Source organism: Lytechinus variegatus, chromosome 11 (genome assembly GCF_018143015.1).
Source record: "Lytechinus variegatus isolate NC3 chromosome 11, Lvar_3.0, whole genome shotgun sequence".
NCBI lineage: Eukaryota > Metazoa > Echinodermata > Echinoidea > Temnopleuroida > Toxopneustidae > Lytechinus > Lytechinus variegatus.
Window position 1 is genome coordinate 31,131,639 of NC_054750.1, and position 22,068 is coordinate 31,153,706.

The 22,068-nt window shown below is 36.0% G+C and overlaps 1 protein-coding gene across 3 annotated transcripts in view; it reads right to left on the reverse strand.

Moving 5' to 3' along the window:
* The window catches only part of LOC121423702 (importin-13-like), an 85,674-nt gene that overhangs the window by 12,760 nt on the left and 50,846 nt on the right, over positions 1-22,068 (reverse strand). For all 3 annotated transcript variants that reach the window (XM_041619130.1, XM_041619132.1, XM_041619131.1), the window contains exon 25: positions 17,440-17,621. In XM_041619130.1, coding sequence (XP_041475064.1) covers positions 17,440-17,621 — 182 coding nt within the window. The remainder of the gene's footprint in view (positions 1-17,439; positions 17,622-22,068) is intronic.

The window sequence follows — 22,068 nt, forward strand, 5'->3', positions numbered from 1 at the left end:
ATGTATAACTGATTGGTCAAGGGTTGTATAAAGTCTATTCAATCATACAGCAAATAAACATTGACCTGGGAGAGAAAGATACAAAGAACCCAAGTCTATCTTACTCCATAGGGGGTTTCAAACCGCCTCGATCATAACAATCCCCGTTAAATTACAAAAACTTTTTTATGCTAAAAAATACCCATCAATTATTCCTGCATTCACACCGCCCCGACACATTCCCTTCAGGATAAGTTCCTGAAGTTACGAGCATGCGCAGTATGGTCTGATAAGCAGGCAAGGCGTGTGTGGAGTGTGCTACTCCACACGACAGGTGTAGAATGCCTATGCCTATGCTGCGGTTTCGAATTTCGCGCGAAACGTGTCAGCCCACTGAGAGCGTTTCCATAGCAACAAGAGCGCTTTACGTGAAGTGATTTAGAAAACCAAAAATCAGCAGCTACCCACGGCGCCCACGCCCAACAACACGCTGGGCTAAAAGTTCCCGTAAATTGCTTTCACTTTGCCAAAATACCTGTGACCTTGGAAAAATTAAAAAAAAAGTTCTCGTAAATTTGCCAAGTACCTACTATTTAGTGGGTATTTTCTTTCGGGGATATTACGCGTAATTTGCTTTCACATTGCCAATATAACCTGGTATTTTCTGATCGGGTAAATTTCCCGATCAGAAAATACCTAGAACTGACCAACTTTGAGGCGGTCTGAAACCACCTACTGTAATTCCTCTTGCTTTTCAAACCAAATACAAGTGCTAACCAGTCCTGGGATTATAAATGGGAGTGAAGATGCAAATCTTCATAATCTTCTTACATCAATGACCCCGATCTTCCAAACAGTTTGGAAAACCACCTCGCGATGTAGTTTCCAAGATCGCTTTGCCTTGTTAAACTGGTTTTAGCGTAAGTGAGGACACAACTGTTCTTCGGGAAGCGATCTTCGCACATTTTGAGCCCGCTACTCCACACGACAGGTGTAGAATGCCCATGCTGCGGTTTCGAAATTGCGCGAAACGTGTCAGTCCACTGAGAGCGTTTCCGTTGCAACAAGAGCGCTTTATGTGAAGTGATTTAGAAAACCACTGTCGTGTGATCAAGTGGGAACGGGCTAGCAAAGCAATCTTCCAAACTGGTGTCCTGAATCGGTTTCCAGTAAACTAGTTTTAGAAAGCGTAATGAGAATGGCCTCTATGTGCACTCCTTCCCATCCATTTACATACATGTACATACCACCTTTCAATATTTGAGGAAAACAAATAAAAACAGTTTCACCCAAAGAAAAAAAACTTTGTTTATACAGATCTCAATATCACCTTGTGGAGTGTGCTTTCTTTGGAAAACTTTGATTCACTCTCATTTATCAACAACCAGCCTGGGAGCTACAGGGGGGGGGGGCACTTCCATTCACGGGTGGATACCATGCGCGACCATGGGGTCTCGAAAAGCACCCTAAACACGTAATTTCCATATTCTGAAAATGCACCCCTTGACAACTATTGGTGTGTGAAACCCTACCCTTAACAAGTATTGGAAACAAAACGATACCCTTGGCCCGGGGGGGGGGCCACTTCCATTCACGAGTGGATACCATGCGCAACCATGGGGTCTTGAAAAGCACCCTAAACACGTAATTTCCATATTCTGAAAATGCACCCCTTGACAACTATTGGTGTGTGAAACCCTACCCTTAACAAGTATTGGAAACAAAACGATACCCTTGGCAAGTATTACCTGAATTGAGCCCCTAAACAGGTACAGTGATATTCAAAGGACAAGTCCACCCCAGCAAAAACTTGATTTGAATAAAAGGAGAAAAATTCAACAAGCATAACACTGAAAATTTCATCAAAATCGGATGTAAAATAAGAAAGTTATAGCATTTTAAAGTTTCGCTTATTTTCAACAAAATAGTTATATGAACGAGCCAGTTACATCCAAATGAGAGAGTTGATGACATCACTCACTCACTATTTCTTTTGTATTTTATTATGAAATATTTTTATTTGCTCGTCATTGTCATGTGAAATGAAGTTTCATTCCTCCCCTGAACACGTGAAATTCCATTATTTTAACATTTTGTGCTTCAGGCAAGGAGGTCCTAATCGTGAAATTCGTAAAAATTGAAATATTGTATAATTCAAACAATAAAAAACAAAAGAAATAGTGAGTGACATCATCGACTCTCTCATTTGGATGTAACTGGCTCGTTCATATAACTATTTTGTTGAAAATAAGCGAAACTTTGAAATGTCATAACTTTCTTATTTTACATCCGATTTTGATGAAATTTTCAGCATTGTGCTTGTCTGATTTTTCTCTATTGATTCAAATCAACATTTTTCTGAGGTGGACTTGACCTTTAATGTCACGGACATCAGTTTTACCTTTATCTACATGTACATCATTGGGCTTATTACGGCTCCACCTCCCACACCTTGGGCAAATCTGACTCTAAACACATAGCGTCTACTGTTGGGGCAAAAAGTACATCCTTTATATAATAGTTTGGTCTTTTCACCCTCGCAAATTTGACCTTCAACACGTAGCTTTTCTAGCGAAATAGACACCCTTTTCTCATTATTTTAGTGTTTTTGACACCCTTATCATGTTACGTGTGTAACGAGCCCTATCTTGAAAAAGACATCCTTTTTACTTGTTTTTATCGGTCGCGCATGGTATCCACTCGTCAAAGTAAGTGCCCCCCCCTCCCCCGGGCAACCAGCATTGGAGTACTATCAGATTTTTAGTTTTCACTTCAGAGAGGACAAGACAAGATCAGTGTTATACATGTAGCTACAGTGGACGGCAGTGATTGGACCCAACCTGCAAAGAAGATTTCTGACCACCACTCATCATGAAAAACACTACTAAAACACAACTAATTTAAAATGAGAAGTGTTTAAAAACTAACTCCTTGCAAAGAGAAATTGTACTTGCATTCATTTTCATCTTTTTTTCATCTACATAATTTACATTAAACATTAATTATCTATTAAAAAGGTACTATAAATTAACAAAAATATCAGCTTATTTTCAAAGACTTGCTAATATCAGATTGTTATTACATTGATGTTCCTTCACCTTCGGCTTTGATTTTAAAAGACCACTTTAACTCGGGCTGAAAAAACAACGACTTTGTAATGCCATGAAATAGCGACCAGCACTAAAATGGGTCTAGCTATAAAACACTGGACAAGATTGTCATCAAGTTGAACTACAGTGAAGGCCATCACTCTTTAATTATGGATGTCATCTAGTAAATTTGCATAGGACTACATATTCCTGTATACTTATTTAAAGTTTCTTAGTTTTGTTGATCGTGTACCATTCTTAAGATGCTCTCAAAATAGGAAAGAATTTTTTTATTTGAATATCATACCACAATTCAGTTCATTCAAATGTTCGTCTTGCATGCATGTTGTATATTGAAATATCTTTTAATTTCTTGGTAATTTTTTGTGGAAAAACTTGAATCAAGTTGTTGCATCAAAACTTGCATCAAAAAGTTGCATCAAGTTGTACATAATTTGCTAAGTTGTGTAATAATGAGTAAAGTCCAGAACATTTTTGTGAAGTTCTCTACAATTACATTCACTAATGTAAAATTGTGTTGAGTTGTGAAAAAGTGTGTAATAAACCAAAGTCTAAAAAAGAAGTGTTGCATTGCATAAACAGAAGAGATTGTCAATGAAATTTCGATGAAATAGAAAGCATAATATCACAGTGTATACTTTAAATCAGTTTCAGAATTCCGATACCGACAAAATATACAATGTCAAATAGGATTTCCTGAAATATGACTTTGGTTTCAAATTAACATCCAATCTCTTTGAAAGAGAAAGTTTACAATGTCACATTGACATTTTTATTATCTTTCTTTTATTTTCTTTAACTTGTAGGCCTACACGTACAAGTACAATACAGGTCTGAATGAAACACAGGGGGAGGGTTTTATGGTGTTCTAATTGGTGACTTCATGTAAAAATCAACAAGAAAAATTTCTGAATTACTATGTATTCTTGACATTTACATTGAGACAATGTACATAAAAAAGGTAGGCCTAATTCTCCTTCCTCCTAAAAAAATGATAACTATAAATTCAATTATTTCATTCCAATGTGATGACTGGTGATTCACCATTTTCAAGTCTATCATGGGACAACAAAACGTTATACTTGAAATAATTCCATGACAATTATAATGAATATTAATCCAATTTGTGACACTCAACACCCAATATTTAAATAATTTGAGTTGGATAATCAATACATACTTATATAATTCAAGTCTTAACATTTGGATCATTCAAGTTGGGGAAACTCATATAACCCTAACTGAAGGCACTTGAATAACACTATCCAACTGAATACACTGTATGTAACTTGTATTTTATTACTTTAATAGATAGATCAATGAATGATACAGAAGTTCAACTTGCATGATTTAACAATGCAAGTTAAAAAATAAAACTTAAATAACTCAACATACAAGTGATACATAATTAAAGTCCAGCTTTATCCAAAGATCAGAAAAACAATGTGACAGATAAAAATTATGTTTGCTCCAAGCCGGGGGCATGATAAATACTAGATATAAATTCAAATCCCATCAGCAAATACTACTTATAGATAATTATGACACTCCGCTTGATCTCTTATGTAATTCTTTGGACTCACAGAAAATCATGTCAAGAGGTATGAATGAAATATAGGTAATGAATTTCAAGAGTTGTTCCTTCAGTGTTACAAAATATATATTCAAAGAAAAAAATCACATAAACATAAATTATGCATTAAGTTATGATAGAGAGTAGTGAGAGATTGAAAATACAGGGTATGAGAAATCAATGGACAGGTACAGATAAAGAAAGGGGGACAGAAACAGACAGATGCAGAATGAAAGAGAGAAGACTGAGGAAATAATGGGAAAGGAACAGGGCATAATAATAACAATAATAACAAAAATAATGATAACAATAGGGGAGTCAAGGTGTCCTTTGCAACGATACAGAAGGCAAGCTTGCTTGGAACAGCTCATATCCTACGGAAGGTCTTGAATTAGAAAGAGAAGTGAACAATGAGAGGAGGACCCATTTGATAGGATATAGAACAATAACCCTAGATTTCTGGAAGAAGTCCAGTTGCTATTTAATATACCAACAAAACATCAAGTTGTGGACAATGGAAATAATAATAATAATAGCGCCATTTAGTTAGAAATATTCTATTCGGAGGCACGTTGTTGTTATTATTAGTATTACCCCCGCTTTTAGCTCGAGCTGCCTTTCAGCGCTCATGCATTCAAGGAAATAATCCTGCCGGGTACCCATTCACCTCACCTGGGTTGAGAGCAGCACAATGTGGATTAATTTCTTGCCGAAGGAAATTACGCCATGGCTGGTATGAAAATGAAATGAGTGAAAATATATACACATGTACATGTAGTCTATCAATATTGCAGAGTGAATTTTTCTCAACATGGTATTTAGATCTTGAAGTCATTGTTATCACTGAACAGTTTTTTTTTCCTTAACCCCCCCCCACACACACATATTTTGAATATTCGGTTCATGATCATAATAGGCTATTTACTGGATCATTTCACTTTTCACTATTTGGATTCCATGTATTGTACATGCACAAACACCCTATAATGCAGGTGGGTAGATACAAGATTCATCAAGGAAGGGGAGGGGTGGTCATACATGTACGTTTGGTAGATTGATTTAAAATGTGCTCACTCCAAATGGGAGACCTTTAAAAACAAGTGGAATGCCTCTGGCCGTCTCACCTGCATCACGCAGTTCAATATAGCAGCAGTGCTGACTTTGAATACTACTCTAACTCGCACAAGATGTTCAGTAATACATGGTTACTCTTATGTCCACTTTTTATGAACTAGACCAATAAACTTACAGAGATATGATGGTTATTCAACAAAAAACCCCAACATGGCCAAAGTTCATTGACCTTACATGACCTTTGACCTTGATCATGTGACCTGAAACTCGAACAGGATGTTCAGTGATACTTGATTACTCTTATGTATAAGTTTCATGAATCAGATCCATAAACTTTCAAAGTTATGATGGTAATTCAACAGATACACCCAATTCGGCCAAAGTTCATTGACCTTTGACCTTGGTCATGTGACCTGAAACGCGCACAGGATGTTCAGTGATACTTGATTACTCTAATGTCCAAGTTTAATGAACTAGACCAATAAACTTTCAAAGTTATGATGGTAATTCAACAGATACCCTGATTCGGCAAAAGTTCATTGACCCTAAATGACCTTTGACCTTAATCATGAGACCTGAAACTTGCACAAAATTTTCAGTGATGCTTGATTACTATTGTGTCCAAGTTTCATGAATCAGATCCATAAACTTTCAAAGTTATGATGGGAATTCAACAGATATCCCCAATTCGGCCAAAGTTCATTCACCCTAAATGACCTTTGACCTTGGTCATGTGACGTGAAACTCATGTAGGATGTTCAGTGATACTTGATTAACCTAATGTCCAAGTTTCATGAACTAGGTCCATATATTTTCTAAGTTATGATGACATTTCAAAAACTTAACCTCAGGTTAAGATTTCGATGTTGATTCCTCCAACATGGTCTAAGTTCATTGACCCTAAATGACCTTTGACCTTGGTCATGTGACATGAAACTCTAATAGGATGTTCAGTAATACTTGATTAACCTTATGGCCAAGTTTTATTAACTAGGTCCATATACTTTCTAAGTTATGACGTCATTTCAAAAACTTAACCTCAGGTTAAGATTTGATGTTGACGCCGCCGCCGCTGTCGGAAAAGCGGCGCCTATAGTCTCACTTTGCTTCGCAGGTGAGACAAAAACTTGAGTAGCAAAACAGAGGACTCTTTAATAGTAAAAAAAAGTTATGAATGGGCAAAAAAAAAAAGAAAATCAAAATATTTTGAAAGGGATATAAATTTCTTTACCTCCGGAATTTGAAGGGGACACATCTCAAAGGGGCCTCAATTATTCAATTTTGGCCCAAAGGGCAAGAGCTTTGGGTTGGGGGCACATGCCCCTCGGCCTAAACCTTGTATAAAGTGCAATGACTTTTAATACTTTAAAGGGAATTGAAACCTTTGGAACAAGTGGGCTTGTGTGGAAACAGAAAAATAAAACAGATCAATAAAAGTTTTGAGAAAAAAAATTACAAATAATGAGAGCATCTCAATGAGCATTTCAATATTTCGATCACTAATGCTATGGAGATCCTCCCATTGGCAATGCGACAAAGATGTGTGATGTCACATGTGAAGAACTGTCCCTTTAATAGACTGTGAAATACCTGAAAATGTCTCTTTTTGTTCTTTCTTATGGTGATACAAACTCTTTATCCATGTGTTCTTTGAAAATCTGTATTACATGCCCTCCTATAGAAAGAATACATGATCTTCTGATAGATGTGATAAAAAGAGGCAGTTTAAGTGAATATATACTTAAGTAATGGAAAGTTGTTCACAAGTGACATCACACATCTTTATCGCATTGCCAATTACATGTAGAGGATCTCCATAGCATTAGTGATTGCAATATTCAAATGCTCATAACTTTTTCATTATTTGTACGATTCTTCTCAAACCTTCATTGATCTGTTTCTTTTATTTTTCTGTTTTCACACAAAGTTTCTTGTTCCAAAGTTTTAATTTTCCTTTATATTGCAGAATGGTTACCCAATAGGCAACTTTATTAACAGTCTGAAAAATCCCCCAACAAAGACACATAGAAGCATGCAGACATCCACCCAAATTCTCATGTTTTCTAGAAATTTCAGAAACCAGAAAATGATGTAAGTCGATTATCAAATGACTGAATGATTTAAAATCCGTCCCAATTATTGCAACACATTGTTACAATTATCAAGATTGCAGTTGGAGAAATACAACATTTGAAATCCGATTACTTCAGAGATAAACGCTGATCTATTTGGCCCAGCCCCCAAATTTACTCCTTCATATTGATAACGCACAGCAACGTTACCTGAAGTTCACCTTCTTTATCTCCGATGAGTTGACCTGCGCTATACAGGCCCTCTGTTGGAGTTACAAAAATAACATGACAGAGAAACGTGCATCTGCTTTTCTCTCCTCAATTCCTCTTTCTCTTAAAAAAAACATTGCCTCTGATGTCTTGGCTCTTGTCCAAGAAAGAGGTGATGGAACAAAAAGGTAAATATACCTAATCAAGTATTTTGTTTGACTTTTGAGCCCCCCATGCAAAGTTACCTTCTCCCAAATCTGTTTTAGAATGTATTCTGGCCAATTTTCCTGCCATTTATTGAGCGTTTTGAGCAGGAAGGAAAATACAATTATTTTTTTATGATCGATGCCACAAGGTTATTTCCAGTTGAAAAACATTTTCTCATCTATGTATTACTATTATCCAGGTTAAAAGTTGTTCTTTTTTTGTGTGTAAATCGATGCCTAAATTTTCACTCACATTTTCATCACATATTTATCTCCCCTATCCTCATATACAAAGCAAGAATAATAATTCTTTCAAAATAAAAATAACAATGATGATTGATGAAGATGATGATCGACGATGATGATGAAGGTGATGATGATGATGATGATGATGATTATGATGATGATGATGGTGATGATGATGGTGATGATGATGGTGATGATGATGGTGATGGTGATGATAATGACGATGATGATGATAATGACGATGATGGTGATGATGATAATGATGACGATGATGATAATGACGATGATGATGGTGATGATGATGATAATGATGATGATAATGATGACGATGATGATGATAATGACGACAATGATGATGGTGATGATGATGATGATGGTGATGATGGTGATGATGATGGTGATGATGACGATGATGGTGATGATGATAATAATGATGTCGGTGATGATGATGATGATGATAATGATGACGGTGATGATAGTGATGATGATGATAATGATGACGGTGATGATGACGATGGTGATGATGATTACAAAGATAATGATTATGAAAATGATGATAATGAACAATGAGGACATAATATTGATGCTAATAACAAAATCCTCATGAACATTACATGAAGATCCGTCAAAGGTCTACATGTATCGAACACACTCAAACATATATTGATTCACCAAAGCGCATCATCTTCTCTCAGTGTTAGAGGCTATAAAGACCAAATTAAACCCCAAACATCTTTATTTTCACAATTCAAGGTACATGCAGATGATATTTCTACTTCATGTGCTTAAGGATCAGCACACACTGATAACGAAACAGATTTTTGTTGAGATATTTTTCATTAAATGTACGATAAAGACTGTAAGTCCAATATTTGGTGCACTGATGACCTTGCTTTCGCACTATTATTGGCACCTGTAAGAGCCAGCTGAGATATTGATGGACATGTTCCTATCAATGCCCTTGATCAAATCATTCTACTATCAAGATTAAGTACAGGCAAATAAATCTTAACTATGTTACAATGAACCCTTGAAGAAAATTATTGCAATTCATGGTTCACCATGTTTCTTTTCTTTTTTTAATAGCATTTATTAATTGGCTGAAAGTCCCCCCACCCAAGAAAATGCAGATTTGATTTAACAGGCATAGTGCTGAAAAAAAAGAAAAAAAAAACGAATGTAAAATAAGAAAGTTATGACATTTTGAAGATTTGCTTGGGAGCTACAGTCAATGATGTCCCTCACTCACTTTTTTTATGTTTGAATTATACAATATTTCAAACTTACTTTTGCAAAAAGTACTTGTAATCCTCGATATAAGTCATGAAGTTAGCAGAAACTAAATACATCTATGAGATTAACCTACTCAATTTAATTGTACGGAATCAGGGATTCCTGTTCAAGCGAGATAAACATTTCTGGAACATGTAATATGTTTGATTCATGTGTGGGGGTGTCATGGTCTAGTGGTTATGATTCTCGTCTCTTAATCAGTGGGGCATGGGTTCGAATCCCAGGCAAGGCATGTTTTCCTTCAAGCAAGTAATTTGCCCACATTGTGCTACACTCAACCCAGGTGAGGTGAATGGGTACCCAGCACGATTAATTCCTTGAAAGCAATGAGCGCTGGAAGGCTGGTTAAGCTATAGCTGGGGGTAACAACAACAATGTGCCAGAATAAATTGTTTTTTAAATAGATGGCGCAATATAAATGCTCCTATTCTTCTTATCAATATTATCAATTTCCATAAATAAAGGTCAGAATGTTGAATTTCGATTTTCTGTTTTTAATTTGATGAGAAGTGCATGTTTTAAATATGATGAGCGAACAAAAGAAAAATGAGAAAGCCCATACGGAGTAGAACTTTACTCTCTGTGTCAAACTGCACTTCACAGCTGGCTGAGTAGAAACATAGGCTTCAATCCCATTTCAATCGCTCTAAACACAAGTCGATAAACCCGACACCAGAGGAATGCTATTCTCGAGAGGAGTTTAGCATCATGAATCTGTTGCCTGTTTCTAAGCTCAATTGCAAGAAAAAAATGAATGCAACCAAAGTTGTAAAGTTTTATTTATAATCTGGGAATTACAAAAGAATTACATAAAGGCTACAGTATACTGTCAGCCTCTAGTTTTACAATACAATTACATGATATGTAAAAACTTTAATTACTACCACAAGTAGGATTACACAGACTAAGAATCCTCTTTTAATCAAATTCCAATGGCCCCTAATGGGTTAATCTCTATAAAACACCCACTTTTCAAGAGATATCATATCTCACTCTCAAAGTTTAACTTGGATTAACTAACTACAACTGAATAATCAAATGTGACAGTTCTTGACAACTTATCTATTTAATGCACAAATAAGTTATTTCTGGAATTATACTGGGGGTAAAGCTTTGCACAAAGATTGGATTCTTTGGTAAGTCACGTATGATTGCGTAATAATGGAAAAAGTTTGTGAAAAGAACCTCACATTTTTCTTGCTAATAGCAAGCTCAAATATTGTTAATTTGTATAAAATATGAATGTTTTCATGTTTCATGCAAGGAATGGTGGGTGCAGTATACTTAAACATAATTAGAGGATGTTTATTTTTATCCAATACTGTATTTTAATATGATTTATGCTTGGGTTAAAGGTACATGTAGGTCGAGCCAATATTCCAGTTTACTTGAAAAAATAGAGGAAAATTCAACATTTTTGGGGAAGTTATATCATCAGTATTGGATAAAAATAAGAAATATCTGGAGCTTTTAGGTGGCTTGCACACCTGTTTAAAACAATAAAAAGGGAATTAATTAGTGCAACAACAACATTACAATATCAATTGGATATTTTTCAAACTCCCTTCCTAATATTTTATTGACCACAATTTACTTTTGTTAATGTATCATGCAAATAATTGCCATTCTGGAATAAAAATCATATGCTTGCACATTTTTTTTTCTTTTACAAATTGAAAAAGAAAATAATTATATTCCAAGAAAGAAAAGACTTTCAAGAGGAAAATATTTTTTAATTTATCAATGATCTATCATTGCATGAACCAAATTGCTAATTCAATCTAAAAAATTTCATGCAGTTTTATGAATGCTTATTATTTCTGAAATATAATTGAATACATTTTGTCAAATTTAACATTAAATGTCAAAGTTTTTCATGATGATACTGAATCATACATGCAGTTATTACCAAAGCCAAGTTTCATTGACCTAAAATGACCTCTGACTTTATACTTTGCAACCTTAACTTGATTGAACCATAATGCCAATTCAAATACCTATTTTTAAAAAGATCCATTTCTTAAAACGTTGATGCTGCCGCAGTCGTTGGAAAAGCAGCGTAATTATCTCACTTCTGCTATGCAGGTGATTCAAAGACCATTTTAAAACAAGCTCGGAAAAAATTATCTTGATTTATCAAGCTGATTTCTAGCTAAAAGTGTTGGACATCAAAACATGTTCAAATCTCATTCCAAAACATGTGCTAATCAGAGGCAGGCAGATCCCGGACTTCTGAAAAAAAGGAGAGGTGCAAAACGCAACCTTAGAAATAGAGGGGTGCAGATTTATCTAAATCAATATGTATTTTATGGACATTTTTGGGGGGAATGTAATAATAGTAGTAGTCAGTTCTTGTATAGCGCATAACACATTATGAATAACGTCTCTCTGCGCTTGCAAAAGGACTGATATTATCACCCCATCTGTACTTGTAGCTCAATCAGCCTTTACAGCGCTCGGCATTTCAAGGAATAAATTCCTGCCAGGTACCCACTCACCTCACCTGGGTTGAGTGCAGGACAATGTGGATAAATTTCTTGCTGAAGGAAGCCACGCCATGGCTGGGATTTGAACCCACCACCCTCTGTTTCAAAGTCCGAAGACTAATCCACTGGCCACAATGTAGAGGGGTTGGTGTGCCCCTTGCGCCCTTGAATGGATTCCCCTCTGCCAATCGATCTTCTAATTAGTGTCCGGATGATAAAAGAGCAAGTCACATGACTAGGTTCCAATCAGCTGAAACCCATTGTTCAGCCAAGACAAACAAAAGAGAAGTAGGTAACTAGGAACCAGTATTTAACCACAATAATCACCGTCAACACATTGTTGGGCAGGCCAAAGTCACGATAACGGAGATTGAGTTTAAGGACCCACTAACGTTTTGGTAAAGGATTAATTATAAAAAAAATTATCCAACTTCCCAATTTACAAAAGTTTATAGAGGTGGTTCAGTGTTCTTGTTTTCAGCCATTAATTCTTTGTGAAAATTTGAAATGAAAACACTCTTCTTGATATTGATTTTTTTTCTTCTAAAAAGGAGGCTTTGAGCACTTACATGTACATGTATGAACACGGAACATCTCCTAAATCTAGAGATTGGATATCAGAATGCTAAACATCATAAAGTGTATCCTAAACTTGCTGAGCCATTAAAGTGGTTTCATTTCAACCTGCTAACATTTTCAGTAAAATTTCAGAAAAATTTCTTAACTACCACAAAACTTTCAGGGCATATACTTTTCCCCCGAGCTATCACATAATCTAAAAATGAATTAAACAGTGGGATATTTTCTAAATCTAAAGACAGGCTTTAAATGATCACATACTCTATCAAAAACACATTCGATCGAAGCAAAGGTTACCCTTGATGTGTAGAAGAAGGATGGGCAAATAAGAAACCAAAACTAAAACTAATCATTAACAATGCCATTGTTTTGACGATAACATTAATTTTCTCTGTCGTTCTGGCCATGTACAGTATGGGGGTTACATACATGTATCTTTTTGAAAGGCAGTTTTAGCAGCTTTGTCCAGAATTCCAAATTGAGATCAATGATTCAAAAGTCAATTCAATCTAAATGCAATCTTTACAGATAATCAAAAGCAGTTGGGGGAAACAATGATTTCTTGAGCAAGTCTGTAAGACCAAGATCAACCCTCACTATATTTTCGTGGATCTATATCTGGTATATGTACATCAGTACATGAACTAATTGCCAACGGAGATATTGGGACTAGGAATTATCATTATTTGGAAAAATACATGACATTTGACTTGAATCCATCCTTGTTTTGCGGAATTTCTCAACAAGTACACAATTTCTTCCAGTATCCCTTGGCACTTTATGCAAACAGAAACTTGGGTGGTCATCTCATTGGATTCTGTATAAACTCATTTTGAAATCGTTACCACAACCGGCATTTATCTTTAAAGTCAGATAGGGATGGTCAGGGCGTTATAAATCAAGCAATCAGTTATTCATTGAGGTACATGTACCTACAATTTTGTAACAAGAGTGGCGGGCATGGTCTCTGTGTCAGTGTGTCGGATGCGGCTACACCATGCGACGCAAGTAATTTGCAAGCTGGGTGCGCTAAAGGCACAATGTATGGCGAACTTCCACTATGTGTCCTCTTTATATTCAATGCGACTCGGGCTGATCGATTGTAATTCCTTGGCAAACAACATTTATATAGCACTTAATACAAATGTTTCTAAGCGCTGCATACTATTACCCTGGCTTTAGCAAGGCTACCTTGATCGGGCGCATCGAGCATTCAAGGAATTTCTTCCTACCGGGTACCCATTTACTACACCTGGGTCGAGAGTGGCAAATGTAGATAAACGCCTTGCCAAAGGACGCTAGTGCTGCGGTAGAATTTGAACCCCGGATAATTTGCCACATGTTTTTTTTTTTATTCAAACATAAAAATACTTAGTGGTAATTTGTTGGATTCTGTGTGAATTAAATATTATGAAAGTTTTTGCCACAACAAGTAGATATGTTTGACCAGTTTTACTATTAAACACAATTTCATTTCTGGAAACATTTCCCATACACCGCCTTGAATATTCAGAGAGGTTATCCACCCAGTGTGACCGCCAGAGACAACTTTGAATGTCTTTCATAATACCAAGCATGTGACTGTAAATTGTATATTTTGCGTCATATCACATTGACCATGAAACCGCCCTACATGTACTGTATAAACGCTTCCCAGCAATGACTCATGAATGAAAAATACAGATAGAGAAGAGCCATGTGATCGATAATGGACATAGGGAAACACTCCACTGTATTCAGTCGATAACTTTTCTGTGTCCGTCCATGGGCAACGTCAACAAACTTTATATGAAGTGGGTCACTAACTTTTCGTTCACGGCATAAAATCATTAGCAAATGAACAACTGATAAAAGTTGAGCCACAAAATATCAAGAGGAAGTACAGGTAGTCCATCCAGAACACACCCACAAACACCAGGATAAGAGAGTATTTTTTCATCATGTGAGATAAAGGGGAGTGTTTCATCAACATTTTTCTCCAACAAATTTGACAACTTTCAATGATGTTCATTGGCTAAGAAGCAGTGTTACTATGGAAACTGTCGGATAAAATGGTACTTGTCGGATAAAACGTATGACATGTCCTTTCATGAAACGCTCCCCTGATGTACATTTAGAAACATTTTAGGGATAATCAATCTGTAATGGTTCTAAGAATTGTATCACTAGGGTACAGATTTTCGAAGAGCGTACACAAGAAATCTGCCGACAGAAACCACTTGCGAAAGTTACCTCATTCTCCCCCTTGAATACTGTTTTTTTGCATTTGGTATTTGAAGTATGTAATGTGATTAAATATGACCACCCAGTACAAAACATAAAAGACAGCCAAAAAGCAGTTGCTATTCCTCTAAATTGTATGTTGCTTGTTGAAATTGACAATTTATCATCCATTATTTAAAGCTGTCGGAAGATCGACTGTAACACATGCAAAATAATTGTAGCATTTTGCAATATTTACATGTACATGTTGAACATCTCCAAAACACAAACTTAGAGTAGATGATTTTTACTACAACATTACCAAGCCAAAGTTCTCAGAGCTTCGGTATCATCTGGTTCTGACCACCTTCTATTTTTGTTAGAAAATGATTAGGGATTCTTCCCAGATAACAGCAATCAAAACAGGTCTATAAACAATTATGGCAGTAAAGGACACCTCGGCAAAGGATATTACATACTGTACTATACATTGTACATGTATTTATTAATTAGTTTTTGATGATGATCCTTCAATGTCAGGATTTTACATCAATAAACTTTTGAATTTGTATTGAACTATAGGGGGGGTGTTAATAGTGCATGAGGTGGGAGAGACAGGGGAAGCAGACCCCCCCCCCCCCAGCCGTCAGATGGTAAAACGGTCTATCTCAAAAATCACTGTTCTGAGAAAAATGACTTTAAAGTTTAGAGGTTTGAGCTTTTTGATGAGACGGGAATAACGCATTTTTAGCAATGGGAAACGAAGTAGCACAATGAACACTAATAACTGAAGAATTTTGTGCTTATTATGAGATTTTTGTGTAGATAGACTGTTTAACCACATGTATACACTCATACTACACATCATAAGATGATAAAATGGTCTATCTTCTAGATAGACCAACTTACCATCTTACCCCATTCATTTTTCTCAGAACAGCAATTTTCGAGATAGACCGTTTTACCATCTGACAGCGATGATTCAAAAATCTCAATTAAGAAGCTTAAAAGTTAGGTAAAAGATGTGATACAGCGAATTTACCTCAAGAAGTCAAATTTTCGAGTAAGACCGTTTTACCATCTGACGGCTGCCCCTCCCCCCTCTTCAACATATCATACTAGTGCCAGATATGCATCAAGTCCATCAACACTTCTGGTAACACACGAAACAACAATATTTTCAAACTTATTGTTTTTCTCATTTTCTCCTTGGATTTCATGTACTATGGAATATTTCACGGTACGAATGGCCACTACATGTACATGTACATCAATAAACAAATGGTCTGTGCAGTGTTTAGACTCTAAATATGCTGAGTAAGGATTTATTATTGCATGCCAGTGGATTGTCAAGCTGTTCCAATAAACAAACACATCCACTCACTTTGAACACAAGAGGGTGTAAGTACCATTAAAATCATGGCATGAAATGCCTCAAACAATTCGTCAATGTTCATCCGAACCGTCGTAGCAGTCAATTCTGGTACCCTCCCCCCCAAAAAAAAATTATTTTGAGATTTTTACACAATTTTGCATAATTCTAAACATAGTTAAATTTCTAAGCAGCAATTTATTCTAGTTTCCGACATATGAGGTGATTTTTATGGCGATGTCAAACAATTTTTTATAAAATGCGCAAATCCCAATCGAAACGTACTGTGACAAAGCAAACAACAGCTACGCACACTTAATATGCAAATGCGCGGTTAGCCAAACTACATGTATTGTATGTGCAATGCATTGACTTTGCACATAAAAGAGTGATGCAATGTTTGCTTAATCGTGCGCATTGAAATCAGGGCCAGGGTTGTATCCCCTATTTGTTCAGGGAAAATGTAACCAGCTAAAACCGAAATTACAAGCATATACCTCTCTTGCGCTATTCTCTCTGATTCTTGGTCTTGTGTAAAATAAAGATACCAATGTCAAGCAATTGTCTTCGTCTTTCCAACCATGTATTTGTACATCATTTCTAGCAATGAAACTTTTTTTAAAGGGTAGGAAAAAAGTGTGGAAATTCTAGTAAATTTTCTAGTTGATTTTCTCTGAAATAGGAGTGCACTGTCATTCGTGTGATGCGACGGTTCGGATGACCACTGCATGGATTATGTACGTGTATCCTAACTTGCAAGTCGCAAAAAGAACACGAAATTAAGATTATTTGAAATTCAGAGTCATTAGGGTTATACAATCTGGGTAGCAGGGAGGCAGTCAAGGCCGGCCTCGAGGCCACATTTTGTTGGCCTTGGCATTGACCTTGGGCCGAGCCACAAGCACAAAGTCTATGGCAATGGGTTTTGTCCACATGCCTCAGAATTACAGTACCTGCCTTGACTACATCCCTAATGGGCACAGATACACAACAAAAACATATGGAGAAATATATTTTTTTCTCATTTTCCAACCTACCTCAAGATGGTATTTGCAAAATGTTCTCTCTGTTCCTTGGTTGCCCTTGGTATTTCCACAGTGCCGTTCAGCATGATATCCGTTATCCATCCAGAGAACTTTGTGAAGGCATGTTTGTTGAGAGAAAAGAAGATGTCCGACAAGTTCTCGACTATGTTCCTCGGGGCTCCCCCAGATATTCCCTATTAAAAAAAAACAAAAACAATGTTGGTGCATATTTGATATTAATTATGAAATGAACGGTTTATTTCCCATTGGTCTAATTACAATTAGTCCAAATCTTTGACTATCATTTGGTCTACCATCGGTCCGTCTACTATCGACGTAGTTCAATTGCCATTTCGTCCACTATTCATGTCGTCTTGTAACCAGTTGGTCCAACAGCCATTTAGTCCAATAGCATTTAGTCTAATTGAACTAAGTGTTAATCGGGAGAAATGAATGGAAAGGAAATGGGTATAAGACCAACTGATTATAAGACGAAATGGTCATAGACGAACTGGTGATTAGACGAAGTGATTACTGGACCAAATGGTTAATGGACAAAACGGCTGTTGGATGAAATGTTGATGGACGTAATGGCATTAGACTATAAAATGAAGGTAGACCATGTGATGGGTAGACGAATTGACAATAGACGAATTGGCAGTTTACCACATGAACAAGTGGGTCCTAATGATATGATTGATTACATGTATATGCACGCACACAACCGGTTATTTCTTTGGTCCAACAGGTATATCAAGCAGAGTAAAAAAATTTAATTTTCATAACGTTCCATGCACATTATGGATTACATGTATAACTACACTGTAGTACTTTGCCCTACATTAATTTGAGAGATCTAAAGAGAGAGAGAGAGAGAGAGAGGTTAATAATACCATTTTATTTAATATCTGATCATCAATAATAATCCAACTCGCTTCCACCATTTTGGTAACAGATATATTGACACTTCCTTCGTTGAGTTCGGACAGAGTTTGTCAATAATTTCATTTTAATTTTTATTTGGGGAACAAAATTACCTAAAATACCATTAAGCTTAATTCATCAAGTGAAAATAATTTATAAAAACTGCAAAATCATGATCTATAACGAAGGGACAATATTCAATCACAATTGGTTGAAACTTTATTTCTGGTGTAAAATACAATTTATTAACAAATGAAATATCAATTGAAATATCTTTGTTTTTCCTTCAAATTTTGCAATAATTCATTTCAATATCATGACATTGTACATGTATATTAATCAAACCAATAGAGAAGTGATGCTTTATCACAATATGCTCTTCACAGATAACATTTTTTGTCAAATACATTGTTTTGAGATCATGCCCTAGCTATGCCTTTCACCAGCCCACTTTTAACAAAACAAATATTGATCATTAAGTAAACATAATCCCTATTTATATCTGTTGACCATCAATAAAGGGAGTTTGTTATGACAGATAACGTTCTTTGTTTGATCTCTATAATATCTCAATGTTGATATATCCTTTGGACCCTTAACCATTGTTTTGTCAAACAGGCGAAGCGGTTCAAAGGGAACAACAAAAACGTGATCTCCCAGGACCTACGAGACCTGCGTGCCAAATCTGTGTCGCCTCGCAGCTGAAGTGTTCCTTTTCTTTTGACTTGCGATAGCATTGTTCTACGCGACTCTCAACAGCCCGATCCTTCTGTATTTGGGCTATCAGAGTAATATCATCGCAAGCTAGATAAGATGAAGTATTTCAAATCTATTGTGTTCCGCCAATTCAACAGCCTGTTCAAAGCTGTGACGTCCTTGTAAATTCCTTGTCACCGTAAGTGAGGAAATCATTCGCATTTATTTGGATTATGACATTAGAAATGAAATTGCTTCATGAAAAAGCCTATATGATTCACCCCCCTCCCCCATTCTGTTCCCTGCCAAGTTCAAATACACAAGTTTCTCTATATTTGATTGTTAAGAAAAAAATCATGACCTTATTAGTTTTAATGCCTATCATCAGAGATATCAACATTTGAACATCCCCCCACCATCAATATTTGGGGAGGAATGGCCCCCCCCCCCCCTCCCAGTGTCAGCAATATATATGTGTAGTTAATAAGGGGGGGCGCTTAACAAGAATCTACATGACTTTTTTTTTTTACAAAAGTACAAAATGCAAGGTAACTGACATTCAATTTACATATTAAGAGAATCCCCCCTTACACACACTGTATTTTAAGATAAAATGCTGACTTTCTTTAACCAAAATTCAGCAAGCACTAACTGTACTTTGATCATTACATCAATACAATAATGGATTTACCGTAGAGAAAATCATCAAGAACCCTGTACTACAAAGCTTACAGATTATCCATAAAAATGTTATTTCTTATATAATTGATTGCAATGATCAAAATGTCCAATAAATAGTTTAATAGTTAATTGATTGTCATCAATCACTAATTACAAACAAAGCACTTAATACTTTTTTATAATTTCTTTTTCAGATTTCTATTTTAAACAATAAAATATGGATTTTCATTTTCATACTACACATCAGTGGAAGTTACTTGGAGGTACTGGTATATTTGCATGTAAGCTGGCAATAAATGGGATGAAAGCATCAGTGTACGGAAGAAGGCAAGCCTGTCAAGACTTCCGGTCATTCCTTCTGATAGTACTTGTTCCAACTTGACTATTTACATGTAAATGTCTCGTAAATTACATGCACGCATGTTGCGTGGAGGGTGGACGGATATTTTTTTTAGGGGAGAATTTGATGATGGCAAGACCAATGTTTGTCCAGCCTAAAATAAAATAATATATTTCTATTAAATGATTGTTGTTGATGATATATTAAATCATAATGTACCAAATTTACAAGTAGATCAACCAGGTTGATAAGTACCTGAGCAACAAAAAAGGGGAGATAAACACTGAGAGCAGAAGGATTTGATTTTATTTAAAACAATATCCACGATATGTTTACAATCAGATGTAGTTCACACAATCTTTAGATCAATCAAGGTAAAGGTTTACAGTGTTTTGAAGACCTACTTTAGAGAGATAATATAAATCATGGTTGACAAAACTAGCAACAAAAGTTTTGTTTAACAATTATCACCCAAAGTTGAATACTTCTCTGATTGTAAATGTCATGATAACAAGGCCCTATCAAGGAGTCCCACTTCCAAAGGCTGATTATCAATAAACAAAATTTCACATTTCCATGACAAATTTGCTCTCGGCCGATCATATGCCACTATTTCAGTAGCTTTTAACAGCCATCCTGAGGTTGTCATCAAAGCAAGCTTTGTGAAACCCGAGCCTGGTCAAGAGCAAGACTCAAAGTCAATTGCAGCGGTCATTAGCAACCATATCTTATCCAGTTGGCAAGCGACCAAGACACTGGTCTTCAAAAGGTCTTTGTAATTGCAAAGCAATAGTCATTGTTTGGGGGGTTTCCTATCGCTTTAATAGTTTATCATGGTCACCAAGTCACATTTTATAACATGAGTGCAAATTCGAAGGGAGGCTTGTTATTAAAAATCAATGCACACCCAAACACCAATATTGTATTCTATCAATAGTAAATAGTAACATATCTTTTTGTTGTCAGACAAGTTTTGGTGGTAAAGTGCTGATTTATCTTTTTTAGGGGTTAGGGAGGGGTGGTGAGAAAATTTTGGACAGGAGAGTATTCCAGAAAGTGGTGATGACCCACCACCCTTTTTTTTATTGCCAAAGAAGTATGTAAGGAGTAAAGGCTTGTGCTTGTCCTATCTGACAAGGTTTGCTGGGTTTGCAGATTTTGGTTTGAATAAATTTAATTTTCAATAACTTTCCACTAAATTATTTCATTCTTTGAAAGAATCAACGTTGGTAGTGCAAGAGAGAAACAAAAGCATAAATATCATTACTTCTCAAAGAGAAGCCATGCTAATGTTGCAATTTTGCACATTCTTACAATTAAATTCGGTAATCATAATAGTTTTCTCCCTTAACTTTATACTGGAGAAGCTTACCAATGGCTATAGTTCTTGTTTAATATCTACACCATACACGTAATTACCAGTACAAATGGTACAAATATGAACTGTAATTTCAAAGAAAATTTCATCAATACAATTGTCATTATTATACCCCAAGAATTAATTCAGCGTGCAAAGAGTAACCTTTGTTATGGCACTTGAAAGCTGCTCCGACAAATGTTGGGGGCTTTGGTGGACTTCCTCAATATTTCACACCAGTATTCCTGCATTTTCAATCTTTGGGTTTATTAACGTAAAAATCAAAATGATTTTTTTTTCACGGTTCAAGATGAATCATTTTCATGAAACGATGTGTCTAAATATACAGTGCCTCCCAGAAAAAAATTAAATCATCAATGCTTTGTCATAAGTAATAATAATAATAGCCAATTTTTATAAAGCGCTTTTCCCAGAATGGCCCAAAGCGCGTTACAGCATATTATTACCCTGGTCATTGGATTCCTTTCAATCAAGCATGAAAAGTGCAAAATTTCCACTCCTTGGGGTGCATTCCTTGCATTCGTCGCAGCCACATTATGGCGCTGGCAAAATCAAACATACGATATCATTCGCATCCTACCGGATACCCATTTAGCACCTAGGTCGAGAGTGGCAAAGTATG